This window comes from Lithobates pipiens, unplaced genomic scaffold, assembly GCF_037356315.1.
Source record: "Lithobates pipiens isolate NorthernLeopardFrog02 unplaced genomic scaffold, aLitPip1_a1.2 Scaffold_27, whole genome shotgun sequence".
In the NCBI taxonomy this organism is placed as follows: domain Eukaryota; kingdom Metazoa; phylum Chordata; class Amphibia; order Anura; family Ranidae; genus Lithobates; species Lithobates pipiens.
Window position 1 is genome coordinate 104,673,697 of NW_027507788.1, and position 18,592 is coordinate 104,692,288.

The following is an 18,592-nucleotide window of genomic DNA, read 5'->3' on the forward strand; positions in this document are numbered from 1 at the left end:
ACTGTGGCGAGCTTGTTGTGTGTAGGCACCCCATTGAAATGCCACTGTGTGAAAAACTTGCCAAAGCAAGGGTGCAAAAATGCGTGTTGCAGCTACGCTAGGTGTGAATGGGGCCCAGGCACTATTACCATCTGTGTATCATGCTAACGCATTTTTTTTGTGCTTTTTTTGTCACATTTACTGTGCAACAGCTTACAGCAGCCCATTCACCTGAATAGGCTGCCCTATTTCAGGTGGTGAGCAATGTTTTTTTCACATCATGTTTTTTGGGTGGCAAAGCGGGTTTCCTGGCTGTGTTTGGAATTAATGGCACTGCAATTGTTTGTTTTTCATGTGTTTCATGAAAGGTGTGAATGGGGCCTGGACCTCTGAGGCCAGAGAGAAGCAGGGAGCTTTGGCTGCAGAGAAGCAGGGAGCTTTGGCTGCAGACAGGTGGTTGGTGGAGTGGAGGTACTATTTATTGCCCCATGTTATCTATAGGGGAGAACTGAGATCACTTCACTTCCACTTAAACTTCCTATCAGGGTTTCCGCCTCCCTGTCCTTTGGCAGGAAATGGACCGGGAAGAATGCGTCCCTATGTGTGTGGACTGAGCACAGGCCTTTGTCTCGGGCCCGGCGTGCTGAGTGGGAGTCGTCTATCTCCCTCAAGGACCATCTGTCGCTGGAGGAATGTGAGCGGCCTCTTTAAGGACGGCCGGGAGGAGTTCCTGTCTGCAGATAACAAAGCCCCCGCCATCCCCTTTAAGGCTCTCCACTTAAAGGGATGATAAGGCCGCTGGAATGAGGCGCTATGGGGGATGGGAAGGAGCTAAAGATGGCTGAGCTGCTAGAAGCGAGGTGTACTTCAGTTGGCTGAAAGTTTGCCGGAGCGGACTGGACCGGAGGGGGCGGCCCGGCCTCGGTGTTCTGTGCGGCGGGGGAAGGTAAAGTGTTCCGGGCAAGGCGGGGGAGCGGGAAAGCCCGGGCACGGCGCTGGGGGACAAAGAGAGCCCGGGGACAACAATGACTGGACACGGGGCTCTAGGCCGGACATGTGCGGAGGAGGATGGAGGGGCCGGGGACATAGCTGAGAGCTATGAGGGGTGTGCTGTGCATGGGGGGGCACCGACCCGGGGACGTGTGGGGCGCACCGGGGAGAGGGGGCAGCATGGAAGGGGGGAGCAGTGCATGGGGGAGAGAGGGCATGGAAGGGGGGGGAGCAGTGCATGGGGGAGAGAGGGCATGGAAGGGGGGGAGCAGTGCATGGGGGGGAGCAGTGCATGGGGGAGAGAGGGCATGGAAGGGGGGGAGCAGTGCATGGAGGAGAGAGGGCATGGAAGGGGGAGCAGTGCATGGGGGAGAGAGGGCATGGAAGGGGGGGAGCAGGGCATGGAAGGGGGGAGCAGTGCATGGGGGAGAGAGGGCATGGAAGGGGGGGGGAGCAGGGCATGGAAGGGGGGGGCAGGGCATGGAAGGGGGGGGAGTGGTGCATTTTGGGGGAGAGGGCATGGAAGGGGGGGGAGCGGTGCATTTTGGGGGAGAGGGCATGGAAGAAGGTGGGAGCGGTGCATTTTGGGGGAGAGGGCATGGAAGGGGGGAGCGGTGCATTTTGGGGGAGAGGGCATGGAAGAAGGTGGGAGCGGTGCATTTTGGGGGAGAAGGCATGGAAGGTGGGAGCGGTGCATTTTGGGGGATGGCGGGCATGGTAGGTGGGAAAGGTGCATTTTGGGGGGATGGCGGGCATGGTAGGTGGGAAAGGTGCATTTTGGGGGGATGGCGGGCATGGTAGGTGGGAGAGGTGCATTTTGGGGGATGGTAGGTGGGAGAGGTGCATTTTGGGGGGATGGCGGGCATGGAAGGTGGGAGAGGTGCATTTTGGGGGGATGGCGGGCATGGTAGGTGGGAGAGGTGCATTTTGAGGGGATGGTAGGTGGGAGAGGTGCATTTTGGGGGGATGGTGGGCATGGTAGGTGGGTGCGGTGTATTTTGGGGGGTGGAAGCAGGGGGGGGGGGGTGGGAGCAGTGCATGGCTCATTGCAAAAACAGTAGCCTACGGGGCTTAGTTTGTGGGAGCAGTGCATAGGTCATAACAGAAAAAGCAGTGTGTGTGTGTGTGTGTGTGTGTGTGTGTGTGTGTGTGTGTGTGTGTGTGTGTTTCGGGGGGGGGGGGGGGCGCAGCACGTTGCCAGTGTGGCTTGTGTCGAAGAAGCAGAAAACATGCAGTGTTGCAGGAAATGTGCATGGGCTGTGTGGTTTGGGAGACGTGCTGTACTATGAGCAGTGCATAGGGAGGGGTGGTGTGGCAGGGAGGGGCAGTGTGGCAGGAGGTGGGCATAGAGGGGTGGGGAAGGCCACTGATGTACAAAGCATCTGGCTGGACCTGTGGAGTACATGTTACCCCAGGAACTGCTTGTATGGTTTTTGATGTCTAGGAGCACTGCAGCTCCTATAGTTGGAGTCAGCAGAACATGCATGGTGTGTCCTGGAGTGGGAAATAAGAATTGAGAGATGCTGTATTAAATCCAGTTGGCATAATAGTTTAGACTGGAATGGTGATAGTCTACTTGTAGGTCCTATTCTTTGTACTCTTTCACAGTGGCCCACACATTGAAACATCTGTCTTGAATGGCACTGAGGGGCGATGCCTTACATTTTTATAGTGCAAGTTTATTTTTTTTCATTTTTTTTTTCTTTATTTAAATGCCACCAAGTGGCATGTCATTAATTTTTATGCACCACAGTGGAGCCGAGTGACGAGTTCAGGTGATGTGCAGAAAAAAAATGCAGACATGCTACATTATTCGGCACTTCTCTGCTGTGTTGCCAACAGGACACACAGAATATTTCTATGTACCCCTGTGGAAATCGGGGGCAGAAAATTGTCTCTGCACACACAACGTGAACTAGTCCCCAGAGCCAGTTCACACAGGGGCAACCTGGGATCCAACTTCAAGTTGCCCGGTTGAGAAAATCAATGGAAGTGAATGGAGCCGTCTTAATGTACACTACTGCAGTCGCTCCGACTTCAGAAAAGGTTCCTGTACTACTTCAATTCAATTTGTACCCATTGATTTCTGTGAAAGTCGCCTTCAAGTCAGATCTCCATCTATAGTGCCGCAACAGTGTCGCCTCTCCAATAATAAAAACTGGCATGGGTTCCCCTCCAAGGGCAAACCAGGCCCTTAGGTCTGATATGGATTTTAAGGGTAACCCCTACGCCGGACAAATGGCATGGGGGTCCCCCCAAAATCCATACCAGACCCCTATGCGAGCACGCAGCCCAGCCGGCCAGGAAAGCTGAACTGAACCGTACCAGGCCACATGCCCTCAACATGGGGGGGTGGGTGCTTTGGGCAAAGGGGGTGCCCTGCGGCCCCCCCACCCCAAAGCACCTTATGCCCATGTTGATGAGGACAAGGGCCTCTTCCTGACGACTCTGGCTGTTGGTTGTCGGGGTCTGCGGGCGGGGGACTTATTGGAATCCGGGAGCCCCCTTTTAATAAGGGAGCCTACAGATCCTGGCCCCCCAAACCCATGTGACTATGGGGTACATCCGTACCTATTTACCTGAGGGAAAAAGTGTCAATAAAAAAAGACTACACAGGTTTTTAAAGTAATTTATTAGGCAGCTCCAGGCGTCTTCTTCCGACTTCTCCACTGTGTCTGGCCCCTTCTCTCTCCGGTTTTTCTGCTGACTCCTCCACTATCTTCTTTCAGCACTTTTGCTAGTGGTGGCCCGCTAGCATGCCCCGGGACTGTGACATCACCCAGTGACCACGTCCCGTGCCTATATAAGCCTATACGTCCAATGCCTATATAAGTCTTTGCGCACATCACACACAGCATTACAGCGGGAGAGAGCATTGTGTCAACATCGCAGAAAGAGAACAGGGAAGAAGACGCAGAAGACCAGGCCACAGCTAGCAAAAGAGCTGAAAGAAGATAGCGGAGGAGCCGGCAGAAGAACCGGAGAGTGGGAGAAGAGGCCGAAGAGAGTGTAGAAGTTGGAAGAAGACTCCCGGAGCTGCCTAATTATGTTAAAAACCTGTGTGGTGTTTTTTTTTTTTTTTTTTTTTTTTTGACCCATACTCATTCATATAGGGTGGGGCACACCCCCCCCCCCCCCCCATGTTGAGGGCATGCGGCCTGGTACGGTCCTGGGGGGGGGCTCGCTCATCCCCGCCCCCTTTCCTGTCCGGCCAGGCTAGGGGGTTCCCCTTGAAATCCATATGAGACCTAAGGGCCTGGTATGCTCTTGGAGGGGGGAACCCATGCTGTTTTTTTATTTAAAATTTAGCGTGGAGTTCCCCCTTTAGAGCTGATTATTCTGTGATTGGCCATGACCAAAGTCGCCTGGCCTGGGGGCGCCTTAAAGTCGCGTTTGTAAGTTGCCCCGTGTTGCATTGTGATTCATACTCATGTCCAAGTTGCCTCCCAAAGTCACACTAGAAGTCATGTTGCCCCTGTGTGAACCGGCTCTCAAGAAACTTGTTTTTGTTTGGTGTATTGTAGAAACAAGTTCAAGCTGTGACTTGGCCTTTCTTATCCTGTTAACAGTTTGAGCTAACTATGCAGAGATTTTTTTCTTGAATGATTGCAAGGAAGTTTGGTGCTGAGGAGCACTTAATATAGGTAGTTCAATCCTTGCACAACTCCATACTCATACATATTATGTGATTTACCATAGTGGTTTGGCTGGGGCTAAAATGCCGCCAGACTAGGTAGGGTAATTGTCCCCTCAATAAGCACAATTAAATATGTCCATAGAATTTTTATTTTTATTGTTGTTCAACAATCGCTGATCATGGAAACTAGTTTATTCTGTCAGTCAGTGGCCAATTTGCTTTCGACCGATGAATAATCATTCAGTCTGCAAATGGCTGAAATTCTGTCCATGTATGGCCAGCGTTAGTGTAAGTGTTTAATATTCAGTTCAACAAGATGCACATCTCAGATGTGATTTAGAGCCGGTTCACACAGGGGCAACACGACTTTTGGAGGCAACTTGGACACGACTTAAACACGACTTGGGGCAACTTACAACACGACTTTAAGTCGCGCCAGGTGACTTTTACCATGGCCAATCAGAGAATGAGCTCTCAAGGGGGAATTCCATGCCAAATTAAAAAAACAAAAAAAATAAAACGGTGTGGGTTCCCCCTCCGAGAGCATTCCAGGCCCTTAGGTCTGGTATGGATTTTAAGGGGAACCCCCTACGCCAAAAAAACTGCATGGGGGTCCCCCCAGATCCATACCAGACCCTTATCCGAGCACGCTACCCAGCCGGCCAGGAAAGGGGGTGGGGACGAGCGAGCGGCACCCCCCCTCCTGAGCCGTACCAGGCCGTGTGCCCTCAACATGGGGGGGTGCCTTGAGGAAGGGGGGGCCGCGTGCCCCCCCCCACCCCAAAGCACCTTGTTCCCATGTTGATGAGAACAAGGACCTCTTACCGACAACCCTGGCCGTTGGTTGTTGGGGTCTGCGGGCTTATCGGAATCTGTGAGCCCCCTTTAATAAGGGGGCCCCCGGATCCCGGCCCCCCCCACCCTATGTGAATGAGTATGGGGTACAATGTACCCCTACCCATTCACCTGTGAAAAAAAAATGTAAAACGCAACACACAAGGGTTAAAATAGTTTATTGCACAGCTCCGGGGGTCTTCTTCTGTCTTGGGGGGGGTTTTCTCGCCGGACTCCTCTGCTATCTTCTGCTAGCTCTTTTACTAGCGGAGGAGCCCGGCTTTCTTCTTCGCCTCCGCCCTCTTCTTCCGACTTTGGCTGTCTTGTCTTCGGTTCCTCTTGCCGTGCCACCACGCCTTCTTCTAGCTCTTTTACAAGCGGTGGCCCGGTCTTCTGTCGCCGTCTTCTGTTCTTCTTCTCTTCAGGAGATGTTGCTTTGTCGCTGTCTCCGGTCACTATGACAGGACATGCGGTGTGCGGCAACTTATATAGGGACCTCACCGGATGATGTCCCCACCCATTATGATGTTGCAGTCCCAGCATCTTCTGGGACTGTGACATCATAATGGGCGGGGACATCATCCGGTGATTTCCCTATATAAGTTGCCGCATGCCACGTGTTCTGTCATTGTGACCGGCGAGAAGACCCCCCCCCCCCCCCCCCAAGACAGAAGAAGACCCTCGGAGCTGTGCAATAAACTATTTTAACCCTTGTGTGTTGTGTTTTTTTACTTTTTTTTTCTCACATTTGAATGGGTAGGGGTACATTGTACCCCATACTCATTCACATAGGGTGAGGGGCCGGGATCCGGGGGCCGCCTTATTAAAGGGGGCTCACGGATTCTGATAAGCCCGCAGACCCCAACGGCCAGGGTTGTCGGGAAGAGGTCCTTGTCCTCATCAACATGGGGACAAGGTGCTTTGTGGGTGGGTGGGGGGGGCACCCCCCATGTTGAGGGCACGCGGCCTGGTACAGCTCAAGAGGGGGGGCACTCGCTCGTCCCCACCCCCTTTGCTGGCCGGCTGGGTAGTGTGCTTGGGTAAGGGTCTGGTATGGATCTGGGGGGGGGGGGGGGGGCACGCCGTTTTTTTCGGTGTAGGGGGTTCCCCTTAAAATCTATACCAGACCTAAGAGCCTGGTATGCTCTCGGAGGGGGAACCCCCGACACATTTTTTTAAATACATTTGGCGTGGCGTTCCCTTTTGAGAGCTGATAATTCCGTGAGTCGCCTCCCTATAGACGGAGATCCGACTTGGAGGCAACCTCCGTTGAAATCAATGGGTACCAGTTGCCTACAAGTCGGATAGAAGTAGTACAGGAACCTTTTCTGAAGTCGGAGCGACTTCAGTAGTGTGCATTAAGACGGCTCTCATTCACTTACATTGATTTTTACATGTAGCGAGACTTAAGGCGACTAGGGGCGACCTGAAGTTGGATCTGAGTCGCCCCTGTGTGAACCGGCTCTTAGGGTAGTGTAAAATTCTTGTAGTAGATTATCATGAGACTCCAATCTGGACCTGGGTAGCGGCTGAAAATCGCGCATTAACCACTTGCCTACAGGGCACCCCCCCCTTCCTGCCCAGGCTAATTTTCAGCACTGTCATGCTTTGCATGACCATTGTGTGGTCATGCAAAACTGACATTTTTCTAAAGTAATTTTTCTGCATCCCTGATGGGCACAGATTGGCAGCACTTGTAATTAGGACACTGATGATCAGTGCCCGGATTATCTGTGTGGATTTGCCGGTTATCAGCTCTCCTTACATGCTCTCAGCGTGAAGCGAGCACTGCCGATAACCAGCAAATCCTTTTTACACTGTGATTGGACACAGCTGGTCACATGGTAATGAACTCTGATTGGCACTTTACCTCGACCTGTGTCCAAAGGAAATGGCGATCACAGATCTGTGCTGCAGGGGCCCGTGCTGTAGCCGTCTTTTGGCTATAGGGTGGGAAGTGGTTAGTTATCACATCCTGCAGTGCCACCACTAGAGGAAGACTTGCCAGAATTATGCCAAGCTGGCTGGACACGGGGAGATGCACAATCCTACAATCTGGTGTACTCCAAGGGTTGTTTTTGGTGCGTCACGTCTTTATGCATTTTTTAGTATTGAAAATATTTTTATTGAAACATTTCAAGTAAAAACAATAAAACAGTAACCATCATGAGGCAAATGCAAGCAGGAACAGTTACAGGAGTACAATTACGAGAGGCCGGCTAATGACTATCGGCCACAGCCGGTCCCTGACGGGAAGCTTGGAGAGTAGAGAAGACGGCCTGCTCACCGATCCACGAGGCCACAGTAGTGAGAAATACTCATGGGTTACTACATGAGGCAATATTTAAACAATGACATAAAAAAGATAGAAAGAGAGAGGAGCAAAGTGAAGAGGAGCAAGGCGGTAGAGGGGAAAGCTAAATAGCGAGGGGAGGGGGAAGGAATAGGGGGGGTAGGTAAGAAAGAGCCCACAGTGTCCTTATGTGTTCAAGATTTGGTTCATTAAGATGTCAGAGGAAGAGAAGCGGAGCCAGATCGACCATTGAGAAATAAATTTGGCGTAAGTGTCATTGTCCAGTGCCAACATCTCCTCCATTCTCATGGTGTCAATCATAATCGACACCCACCGTGACAATGGGGGAGTGGTCATCGTCTTCCAATAAGCAGGTATCAGCTGTCTAGCAGAGGACATAAAGAAAGGAGCAATCTTTGTCTCTGTGATTTAATAGACCCGGGCAGCATAGAGAGTAATGCAATTTTCGGAGAGATGGGAACCGGAATATCAGCTAAGAGATTATAACATTCAAAAACCTGTGTCCAGAAGGGGCGGATCCTCTCACAGTCCCACCAGACATGCATATAAGTTCCGACTGAAGCTTTTTATGCATGTTTTAGACCTGATTCTAGGTGCAGTACCATTGACCGCTATTATAATGTGTATTTTGATGAAAACCTCAAAGATGCAGCATCAAAATGTGCATTCTAATAGAGTTCAATGGTAGTGTGCATGTAAAAAATGCAATGCGCTAAACACAATGCACACCGGCCATGAGGGTTGTGTAGCAGCTTGGTGATTTCCCCTGAGTTTCTGAGATCCTGCATGCTAGCATCCTTTTGTGATCAGTTTTCTCACTGCCCACAAACGCATCACACTATTCACAATGTCGTGCAGTTTGTCAGCGAACTAGTCTACTAAGCAACCATACCCACCAATCTGCCTTTGTTGAGTACAGTATTTTCATATACTGACACTAATCTGCATGCCGTCAAATTGTCTGTCTCATTTGGTCAGCCAATTGCCGCAGTACAAAGAACACAAGGGCGCAACTACAAAATGCAGTCTTACACAGATTAGCAGTGAACACACAACCAGGCGTTCAGGCACTAGCAACAGTATGCAACAGTCTATCTAGGAGTTGCTGACTCTAGCAAGTTCTTTGATTCGAATGAATGTATTTATTTTTTATATTTAATATTTGCTGCAAGCAGTGCATAGAAACATGTACAAAGCTAAAAATGCAAAAAGATAATGACATACAGAGATTGGCTATTAACTATAAAATAAAAGGAGGAGAAACAGAAATTGGTGTAAAGTGATAAGTTCAGTTTTCAGTAAATTGCCCATGCTCTGGGCAGTATGTGCCAGTTATGTGAAAGTGATCAGGTGGCTCGACAGCTGCCTAGATCACTTTTATATTAAAGCTTGGAGCCTGCAGATAAAAGGTAAAACAACCTAGCAGCTGTGAGTTTGTTTTATACTGTGGACGTACCAGACACGTCTAAAGTGATAAACTAGTTAACTTCTTCCCGACCAGACACTGCAGTTGTACTGTGGCAGGTTCACTCCCCTGGGTGAAACTACATCCCTGTACGTTGGTTCGCTTTTTCTCCCCAGTTAGAACACACACTAGGGAACACGGTTAACCTTCCCTGCCAGTGACTAATCCGTGCATTTTTATAGCACTGATCGCTGCATGATTGTCAGTGGTTCCAAAAATGTGTCAAGTGTCCAGTTTGTACACCGCAATATCGCAGTCCCGATTAAAAATAAATATATAGAAAAAATCATTTGGGATATTATAGCAAAGTTTTTTTTTTTTGTTTTTTTGTTTTTTTTCAAATTGTCTGTCTGTCACTCTTATTTATTTTAAACAAAAAGGTTAGTCTTTATTAGAAAGAGATAGTACAATTGACAAGTATTGCATAGCAAAGTTCCGTATAACAAATACAAAACAATGTACATAAACAGAATAAACTGCCAGAGATTCATCCATCGTGCTACAACAGGGTCTACCCACCTCAAATGGAGGACAAAAAGAGAGAGAGGGGAAGGGGGGGGGGGGCAACGGGGAGGGAGGGGAGAGGGAAAGAGGGGGACAAAGGGGGGAGGGTGGGAGATAGGAGAGGGTGGGAGGCAGGGGGGGGGGGGGAGAAGGGGAGAGAGGGAGAAGGGCAGCCAGCGTATCCTCCCCAGCCTCCACCTCCCGATGCCTGGGGGAACAGAGCAAAGAAGGACCTACATCTAGTCAATCCATCGAGCCTACCCAAGGTTGCCACACTCGTGTAAATTTCTGGGGGCAACCCCCTACTGGCATAGGTTAGTTTATACATTGGCAACACTTCCTCAATGGCCTTTTCCCAAGCTCTTCTTGTAGGCGGGAGAGGCGAGGTCCAGTTAATGAGAATTAGTTTTTTTGCGTAGAAAAGCAATAGCGAGATCAGCATTTTGGTGTATCTGGGCCTCTGTTCGTCATTGTGGATAGCTAACAGCGCCAGCTCTGCTGTCAGTGGGATGCTCAACTGAAGACGTTCATTAATGCATTCCATAACCGCAGACCAATACTGCGATATGCGCGGGCACGCCCAGAACATATGTAAAAACTAACCTTCAGAGGAGCGACATCTAGGGGCAATTTGGGGATCTGTTCGGATAGACTCTGCAGTCTCTGAGGCGTGAAGTGCACTCTGTAGACATTTAGTCTGTATTAACCTATCTTTAGAGGATATCAAAACCCTGATATTCCTCTCGAAGCAGTCTTCCCAGGCCTCCCTATCTAAAGTTGGGATGTCCCCTCTCCACTTGTCCCATAATGCTTCTAATCTAGGATACTCCCTACTGATCAGCGCTGAGTATAATGCAGGGGTTTCACTAGGGACTCCTGATCTAGCAGGCCCTCCATCGCATCCACCCCAAGAATCGGCGGTTCCCGAAACTGTGCCCCAAAGGCATGCCTCAGCTGCCAGTACCTAAAGGCCATGCTCCCAGGCATACCATGCCTCTCCGCCAATTCCCTGAAAGGGACAAGGGTCACATTGGAAACTACATCCCCCCCAAAATCTTAACACCATATCTGGCCCACAACTGTGGGTCCAGGACTGTCCTGAAGTGGGGAAGTAACGGGTTTCCCCACAAGGGACAGCGGGGGACCACCTATTCGGGGGTATAAAGTGCTTCCTAGCCACCTCCCAAATCTGTATCGTGATTCTGGTGGGGCATGACAGGGCAGGGCGACGTGAGGACCCACAATGCACCAGACTGCTCAGTTCCATAAGGGGACCAATCATGGCTGCCTCCAGGCAAACTGCCACGTTCGAGCCATCGAGCCACCACCGTACCGTTACTCTTATTGTTTATAGCGCAAAAAAAAAAATGCAGAGGTGATCAAATACCACCAAAAGAAAGCTCTATTTGTGGGGGGGGGGGGAGGAGGTAAATTTTGTTTGGATACAACGTTGCACAAACATGCAATTGTCAGTTAAGCGATGCAGTGCCGTATCGCAAAAAAATTGGCCTGGTCATTGAGCAGCCAGATCTTTTGGGGCTGAAGTGGTTAAAGGGCGCAAAAGCTAAGCCATGAATCTTACAGAAGTGAATGCGGTCGTGCGTTAACTCATTCTCCCTTCTTCAACCAGACACACAAGTACTGGTTCATGTTGTCTTTAGAAGATCCTGATTTTCCCTGTTATAAAATATTTGTAAAATAAAGATTGCACATATATAATGGGGGGTGGGGGGAGTAATCTCATTATAGTTACCATTTTAGGGGATATGTTACCTTGTAAAATAACTAATTCAGTTAAAAATCTTAATTGTTTGTGTGCATGTTTTAGTTTCCAAATACTTTTATTAAAAAAAAAAAAAAAAAAAAGGATGCCCTCTGTTCTCAGCTGCATAAGGGGCTTGGAGTTGGGGGGAGAGACTCCTTGTGATGGTCGGAGGCATGTTGTTGCTGCAGCAGCTTGAATGCAGCACAGACTGTCCAGTGTAAAGTGCAGAAATTTACTGAAGGCTGGGCAAGGGGATATGTCAGCAGGAGGCAGAGAAACAGCAGGACACTGATCTTCGCAGTGAAGTCTAACCATTGGTATACAGGCAACCTGTGCTCCCAAGTAGAATGCAGAGATGCAAACTGACCACACTGGGGTGGATGTATTCTCATGCCTCGCAAGCATGGTCAGCTTGAAATAGGAAAGAAGCACTGTCAATTATTTGTATGTCACACAAAGGGAGCTTTCTTCTTCCCCTTCCATGCTCGTCTCTTCTCCCCCCCTCCAAATACTTACCAGAGTCCTGTCTTGATCCAGCGCTGTGCCTGAGAGCAGCAGCATTGCTCTTTTGCTGTCCTCACAAGACTTGGAGGCAGCAGCCTAAGGCATTGTTGTATGTGTTTACAGATGCACACAGCCTGGCTTAGGATCAAGTCTGCGAGAGTGCCCCCATAGCAAGCGGCTTCCTATGGGAGCACTCAAAAGGGAGGAGGAGCCAGGAGTGCCAGTAGGGGACCCCAGAAAAGCAGGAAAGGGACTGCTCAACAGGCAAGTATAAAAAAAAAAAAAATTAAATAAATAAACATTGTCGCTTTAATTTCAGAAAAAAAGATTGGGCTTTAAAATGTGACCCTATAGTAAACATTGCAATCAACACAATTTTTCCAGGATATGGAGGGGCTGAAGTATTTGGCTGCAAAATGATACAAGGAAGTACAGCTTGGCAACTGAAAAACATTGGAGGGTACATATTTATCTCCCCCCCCCCCCTTTTTTTTGCCTTCAATCTAGGGCTGCAACTGACAATTATTTTCATAATCGATTAATTGGGCGATTTATTGTTTAGGTTAATAACCTTAAATAAAAAAAAATAAAGTGGTGTATAATTTTAGTTAATATGTAAAGTTTAAAAAAAAAGGCAATTTTATTCTTAAATATCTCTATGCAGTGGTAAATATAAATAACCAACTATATAGTTAGGGAGTAAACTATCTAATGCACTCTGAGAATAGCAGACAGAAGAGATATACTGTTTATATTATTAGAGGGTGAATATGGTAAATATCATCAGACTCGGAGATCCATTTATTTATTTATTTTTTTAAAGGGGGGGGGGGGGAGTTAAACTGTTTTGCTGATTTTACGAACTGTAATAAATTAAATTTATGCTGGCCTTACAAAAACAATATCTTCCTTCAAAAAATAAATCGAACGAATGTTCTTAAAATTACATTTTTTTATTTTTTATTTTATTATTATTTTTTTCTTCTAATCGTTAGAGGAGCCATGTCGACGTTAGTTTTCAACCACAGTGACCAGGAATTTTTTTTAGAAATAATAGAGAACTTCTTGGTCAGGAATTTTCAGACAGTGTATGTGGGTTTTTGTTCAGAAATTATTCATTTTAAAAACAGAATGTTTAAAAGCAAGTGAAAATTTCAAACAACATTCTTTCAGCAACTGTACAAGGATTGTTTATTTTTTGTATGAATATTCTCATCTGAAAATTTGATCTGTGTGGCCAGCATACGGTGTACTGAACACACCTATTCAGTTTGCTTTTGATCAGTTTTTTGCTGTGCGTTTTGATTTTTGCGCACGTGATTTTGTTGCGTTTCACGTATTTATTATTTTTTTGACTAATTTGTTGGGCATATTTTAAAAAAAAAACAAATGGCTACAAAAACGCATTACATGCTTTTCTGCAGCTTCTTCATTAAACAAAAAAAAAGCACAGTTTTTTGTGTTTAAAAAAAGTCCCTGACCCTTTCCAAATACACTGAAAAAGGCATAGATGTGACCGTGTCCCAAAGGGAACCATGTAAATGAACTGTAGTGCGTTTCTGCAAAAAGCACCAAAAACATATAGGTGTGAGCCAGGCCTAAGATGTTTAGTAACATAATGGGGTTAAAAAAACTAAAATTAGCCAATTTTTAGTACAAAAAAAGCAGATAATCACTACTGTAAGGGGTTCATTTTTTTTAATGTGACTAATATTTACAGTAGTGATTATTTGCTCTTTGTACTATAAAGGGCTGTTTTTTTTTTAACCCCTTTGTTAATGGCCGATTAATTTCATAATCAATTACTATTTTTATAAATTGATTAGATCAGCCCTACTTCAAACCACTGAGGGCTCCAGAAAAGGAAAGAGAAGGCCACATGTGGCCCATAAACCGCCAGTTTGTCATGCATTGTTTAACTGGAACCTATTACTGAATCGGTTATTTTGAGCCTTTCTACTTTTAGATCATATGGAGGATTGAGAAGCTAGCATAAGATTATAACAACTCTGTTTAATTTCAATCTTTAGTTGTGCAGGGACACAATAGAAGAAACCTACAAACTATATTGGTGTATGCTTTTGAGTTCCCTTTGTTTAATGTTATTATTTTTTACTTCTGTTTTAGGGTATTTCATGTTGGGGAGAGAGATCAATTTCCGAGCAGGAGCACTATGAATAATCACTCTGCTACACAGGTAGAACTCTTCAACAGATTGGAGAGTGAGGACGGTGTGAAGGTGAAGTCATGTTCTACAAATACTGAAATTTGCTCAAAGCCTTCACCATTCAATTGCCAAATGGTGATGAGTACTTCTGTACAAAGCCTTCACGATGGAATGGCAATGAAAATCGGAAGCTTGCAAAAGTTAGAAGGGTCGGATAACCCAACATTAACAGTCAAAGAAGAGATTAATGACCTTGAATATTATCAGGAGCAGCCGGTGTCTAGTATGGAACTCAAATGTAGTATTTGTTCTGAAACATTTCCTTATGTTTCAGAGCTGATGTTCCATGAACAGCTGCATAATGGCAGCAGTCGCTTTGAATGCCAGCTGTGCGGTCAGAAGTTTCAGAGCTCTTCCAACCTGAAAGATCATTATAATGCCCACACAGGTGAACGACCTTATAAGTGTGAGTTATGTGCCAAAGCCTTTACGCAATCTTCCTCCTTATTGGCTCATAAACGTACTCATACAATGGAAAAGCCATACAAGTGCGAAGTATGTGGAAGACTCTTTAAAGATGCTTCTAATTTTATAAAACATAGACGTCTTCATGGTGAAACACTAGATTTAGCTCAACAAATGCAAGCAGGTGGTCTACTCCTGAATGAAAAGCCCTATGCTTGTACATACTGTGATAAAGCGTTTAAGCGTACTTCTGATTTAAAAGACCATGAGCGTGTCCACACTGGGGAAAGACCTTACCGTTGTAGAATATGTCAGAAGTGTTTCACTCAGTCTTCAGTGTTAACAGGGCATATGCGCATACACACTGGGGAACGGCCATTTCACTGTAATGTATGTGGCAAAACCTTTAACAATTCTTCCAATTTTAAAAAGCACCAGCGTACCCATTCCATGAAGGACATCCTTGCAAAGGTTAAAGTAGAAAATGGCTTGTCTCCTGAAAAGCAGCCACTTCAAAGTCAAAATGGTATGGCCTTTCCAAAGAGCATTGGTGCCATCCTGTGCAGCAACAGCTTGAGTAATAACCACCATCCAAGAACATTACCCAAAATGATGCTGGATGACGACGACTGCAAGGTCGTACTGGAAAAAGACCCCATTGAAGTGAATGGAAACAAAGTATTAGGTGTGGATGTTTTGCCATTGTCGTGTGCCGGAATGTCTAGCACCATGAAAGACAAAGAGGCAGCATTTTCCAAAATGACAGAAACAAAGACAAAAGAGGTGGTGCTTATTGAGGATGATGTAGTTTTAGATTCAGACAGCTCAGTCTCGAATAATGATGCTGAAGCCAAAGGAAATGCATGTAAAGATAATTTGGAAAAATGCATCCAGCCAAAACTGACAAAGGCTGTAGAGTATGGATATAACACTACTTCATTTAAAGTTGAAAAAGTGCAACATGGTTCAAAAGAACACGAGATATACGTGGAAATATCAGATGATAGCGCTACTGACGATGATGATAATTATGAGGATAATGTTGTTCCTGCCAAAAGTTTATTTCAGTGCCAGAATCCAGGTCTCATCAATCCAGCAGATGTAAAATTAGAGTATCCTCCCTCTCTAGAAGAGGAAATGACCTGTGTTGAGGACCCTACATCGAATGTAAGAAAAGCTCATGATTTAAAAGCTGGTATTTGCAGTGTTGCAGACCTAGCAGAATCCGATGAAATGTTTTTTGAAAGATCCATGCAGTGTTGGGATTCCCAGATTGATGACTCTCTCGACGACCAAGATGACTTGCAGTTTTTGGAGATGGATCCCAAACCATACATTTGTTTTGTATGTGATAAACGGTTTAAAAGGGCTACAGATTTAAAGGAACATTTGCGGGTCCACACAGGGGAACGACCTTTTGTGTGCCAAGTTTGTGGTAAGGGTTTCACACAGTCATCGGCCCTGTCTAGCCATCAACGCATCCACACCGGTGAAAAGCCTTTTCAGTGTGACATATGCTATAAAAGGTTTAATAATTCTTCCAACTTTTCTAAGCATAAGCGAGTTCACACAGGAGAACGCCCTCACAACTGTCCACTCTGTGGAAAGAGCTTTCAGGAAAAGCGTAGAGTAAAGCGGCATATGAAATCTGTTCATCATGTCCAGGAGTGAGACCGTAACCTGTTTACACACTTACTGTTATACAAAATGTATAAATCAGACAGTGCTGTATTATGAACTATTGTAGCACATTAGATAATTTTCTTATGGAAATGATAATAGCTTTAACAGCTACACTAAGCTTCATGTCATTGTAACAGTAGGAAATTGTTATGCCTTTTAACCAAGCTTTCCCATAAATTATTTTCGAAGTATGGATATTAGTTTTAGATTTTCTGTAACTGGTATGATGAATATGACCTGAAAATCTTATGCTTGTGTAAAGGTAAAGCATTTGCACAGCATTCAGTTGAGGAGCTTTTCTTTATAGATAGTGAAACCTCTTTTGAGATGTGAATACGTTTTTAATCAAAGTCAAATTTTGGTGTGACGTATATGCATGCACCAAACATGTAGATGAGATACAGAGTTTTGGAAAATGGTCATTTTATTCCACATTTTTTATTTTTTCTCCATCTTGTTCCAATTCCATTTGAAAACTTTACGTTATAAAATCGATGAAACCAATGTTTGGACCCTATTCAGTTTTAAATTTAGAATAGCTCTATTTGAAAGAATCTTACAGATGTTTGCAGTACATCATTAAACAGTCATTGCTAACAGATGCCTTACCCATCTACAGAAGCTGTATGCAGTATTCCACATGAATGCTAGAAGTATGTTTGTTTGTTTGTTTGTTTTTTCTAATGTTTTTAGTCAACCAAAGTTTCACATAAAGTGTTAGAAAAACTAGCACCGCTGCAAATGTTTTGGATGTGTGGGTTTTTTTTATTTTATTTTTTTTTTTACTTCTTGGGTGTGGGGGGGTCTAGGTAAATGGGTCGTCTTCACCCATTGTTGAAAATACTATCACTTTGTTTAGTAGAAACAAAAATAATTAATTGAAATTGATGTTTATGCCTCAAGGGTAGCTCTACATTTCTTTATTGTAAGCAAAATAAAGTCCTTATTAGTGTACAGGGGCCAAACAGTTGGTAAATCGAATGCAATGGCTTATGTAGTTTCTGTACAAAATTTTAATTTGGTTTAGCATATGCCCTTGATCAAGAGTAACTATGGGTTCTGTAGTTTATTAAATCTTAATAATGCGAAAGTGGTACAGTTTAAAAAATATATATATAGGTGTATGAAGCAGCCCAACCTGTGCTGTTGTGACAGTGCATGCATTATTTATAACTTATAGGGGTGTGCAATAGGGTTTTTCCCCCTTCCCTGTAATACCATAACACTGACCCTTTTAGACTGACCAACTTTAGTAAATGTTTCCTGGTGAACTGTCTCGGTTTGTCAAAAAAAAAAAAAACTGATTGTGAGAACACTGACCTTGTGGAAACTGGACTTGGGGATCCAGCATTTCATAAATCCAATGCAGTCAGTGGCTTTTGTCTTTTGACTGTGTAATGAATTGCTGACTTCTTTGGGTTCAGTTCACCTGATTGTGGGAGAACCCTGCTGCTGGATATGGCCCCCCCCCACCCCACTTCCTAGTGGAAACATTTCCAATAAAATGCCATAATTTTTGGTTTCTTCTGACATAATTAATTTTTTTTGTTGAAAACACCGTTATTGCATGCCTATTTATTTTCACAAAAATATTTTAACATTATAAACTGTATGAAATAAAACCTTTTTTATACTAGGATCTAAAGATTCAAGTTGCCAGGATGTTTATTTGCTGTATAGCCTGTATTTGATTGCCATGAAGACTTCAAAATTTTCAATGCCATAAAGGATAGGTTTTTTGCAATCTACAATCGCTAGCAAAAAGTATAAAATCACCACTCAGCCAGTTGCAACTGTTGCAGATCAAGCAAAGGAAAAAAACATGGAATCGCTAAATTCTGAGGAAATTCTTATGGCATTGCTATGTACTTTTGCAGTTCTAAAACCAACATCTGCATCAGATTACATCCTGAAACATGTAATCGCCAAAGAGCCCTTCAGTTGATGGAATAAGGAACGTGTCCAAAATCTCAATATAAACTTTTTCATTTCTGGAAGATCTAATGACTGTCATCTTCCCCCATATCAATGATTGTGGAAATTTGTATGTTTTCCTTAGGTAGTCGTCTTCATACATTTTCAGTGAAACGGCACCAAAAATTCCAGCATCCTCACGCTGCCCAATGCAGATTCCTGATTCATCATTGAATATTGTTTTCAACCAGTCATCCACAGTCCATGATTGCTTTTACTTTAGCCCACTGTAACCTTGTTTTTTTTTTTTTCTTCTGTTTAGGTGTTAATGATGGTTTTCATTAGTACAAATCAAATGGGAGGGTTGTTAA

At 45.2% G+C, this 18,592-nt stretch overlaps 1 protein-coding gene across 1 annotated transcript; it reads left to right on the forward strand.

Moving 5' to 3' along the window:
- Positions 1-557: 557 nt before the first annotated feature.
- LOC143934040 (uncharacterized) lies at positions 558-17,952 on the forward strand. Its single transcript, XM_077457293.1, has 2 exons — positions 558-925; positions 14,120-17,952. The coding sequence occupies exon 2, from the start codon at positions 14,166-14,168 to the stop codon at positions 16,293-16,295; it is 2,130 nt and encodes a 709-aa protein (XP_077313419.1). The 5' UTR covers positions 558-925; positions 14,120-14,165; the 3' UTR covers positions 16,296-17,952.
- Positions 17,953-18,592: the final 640 nt, after the last annotated feature.

Bases quoted from the DNA above. Each gene is read 5' to 3' on its own strand.
- LOC143934040 (XM_077457293.1), top strand. From the start codon at position 14,166: ATGAATAATCACTCTGCTACACAGGTAGAACTCTTCAACAGATTGGAG.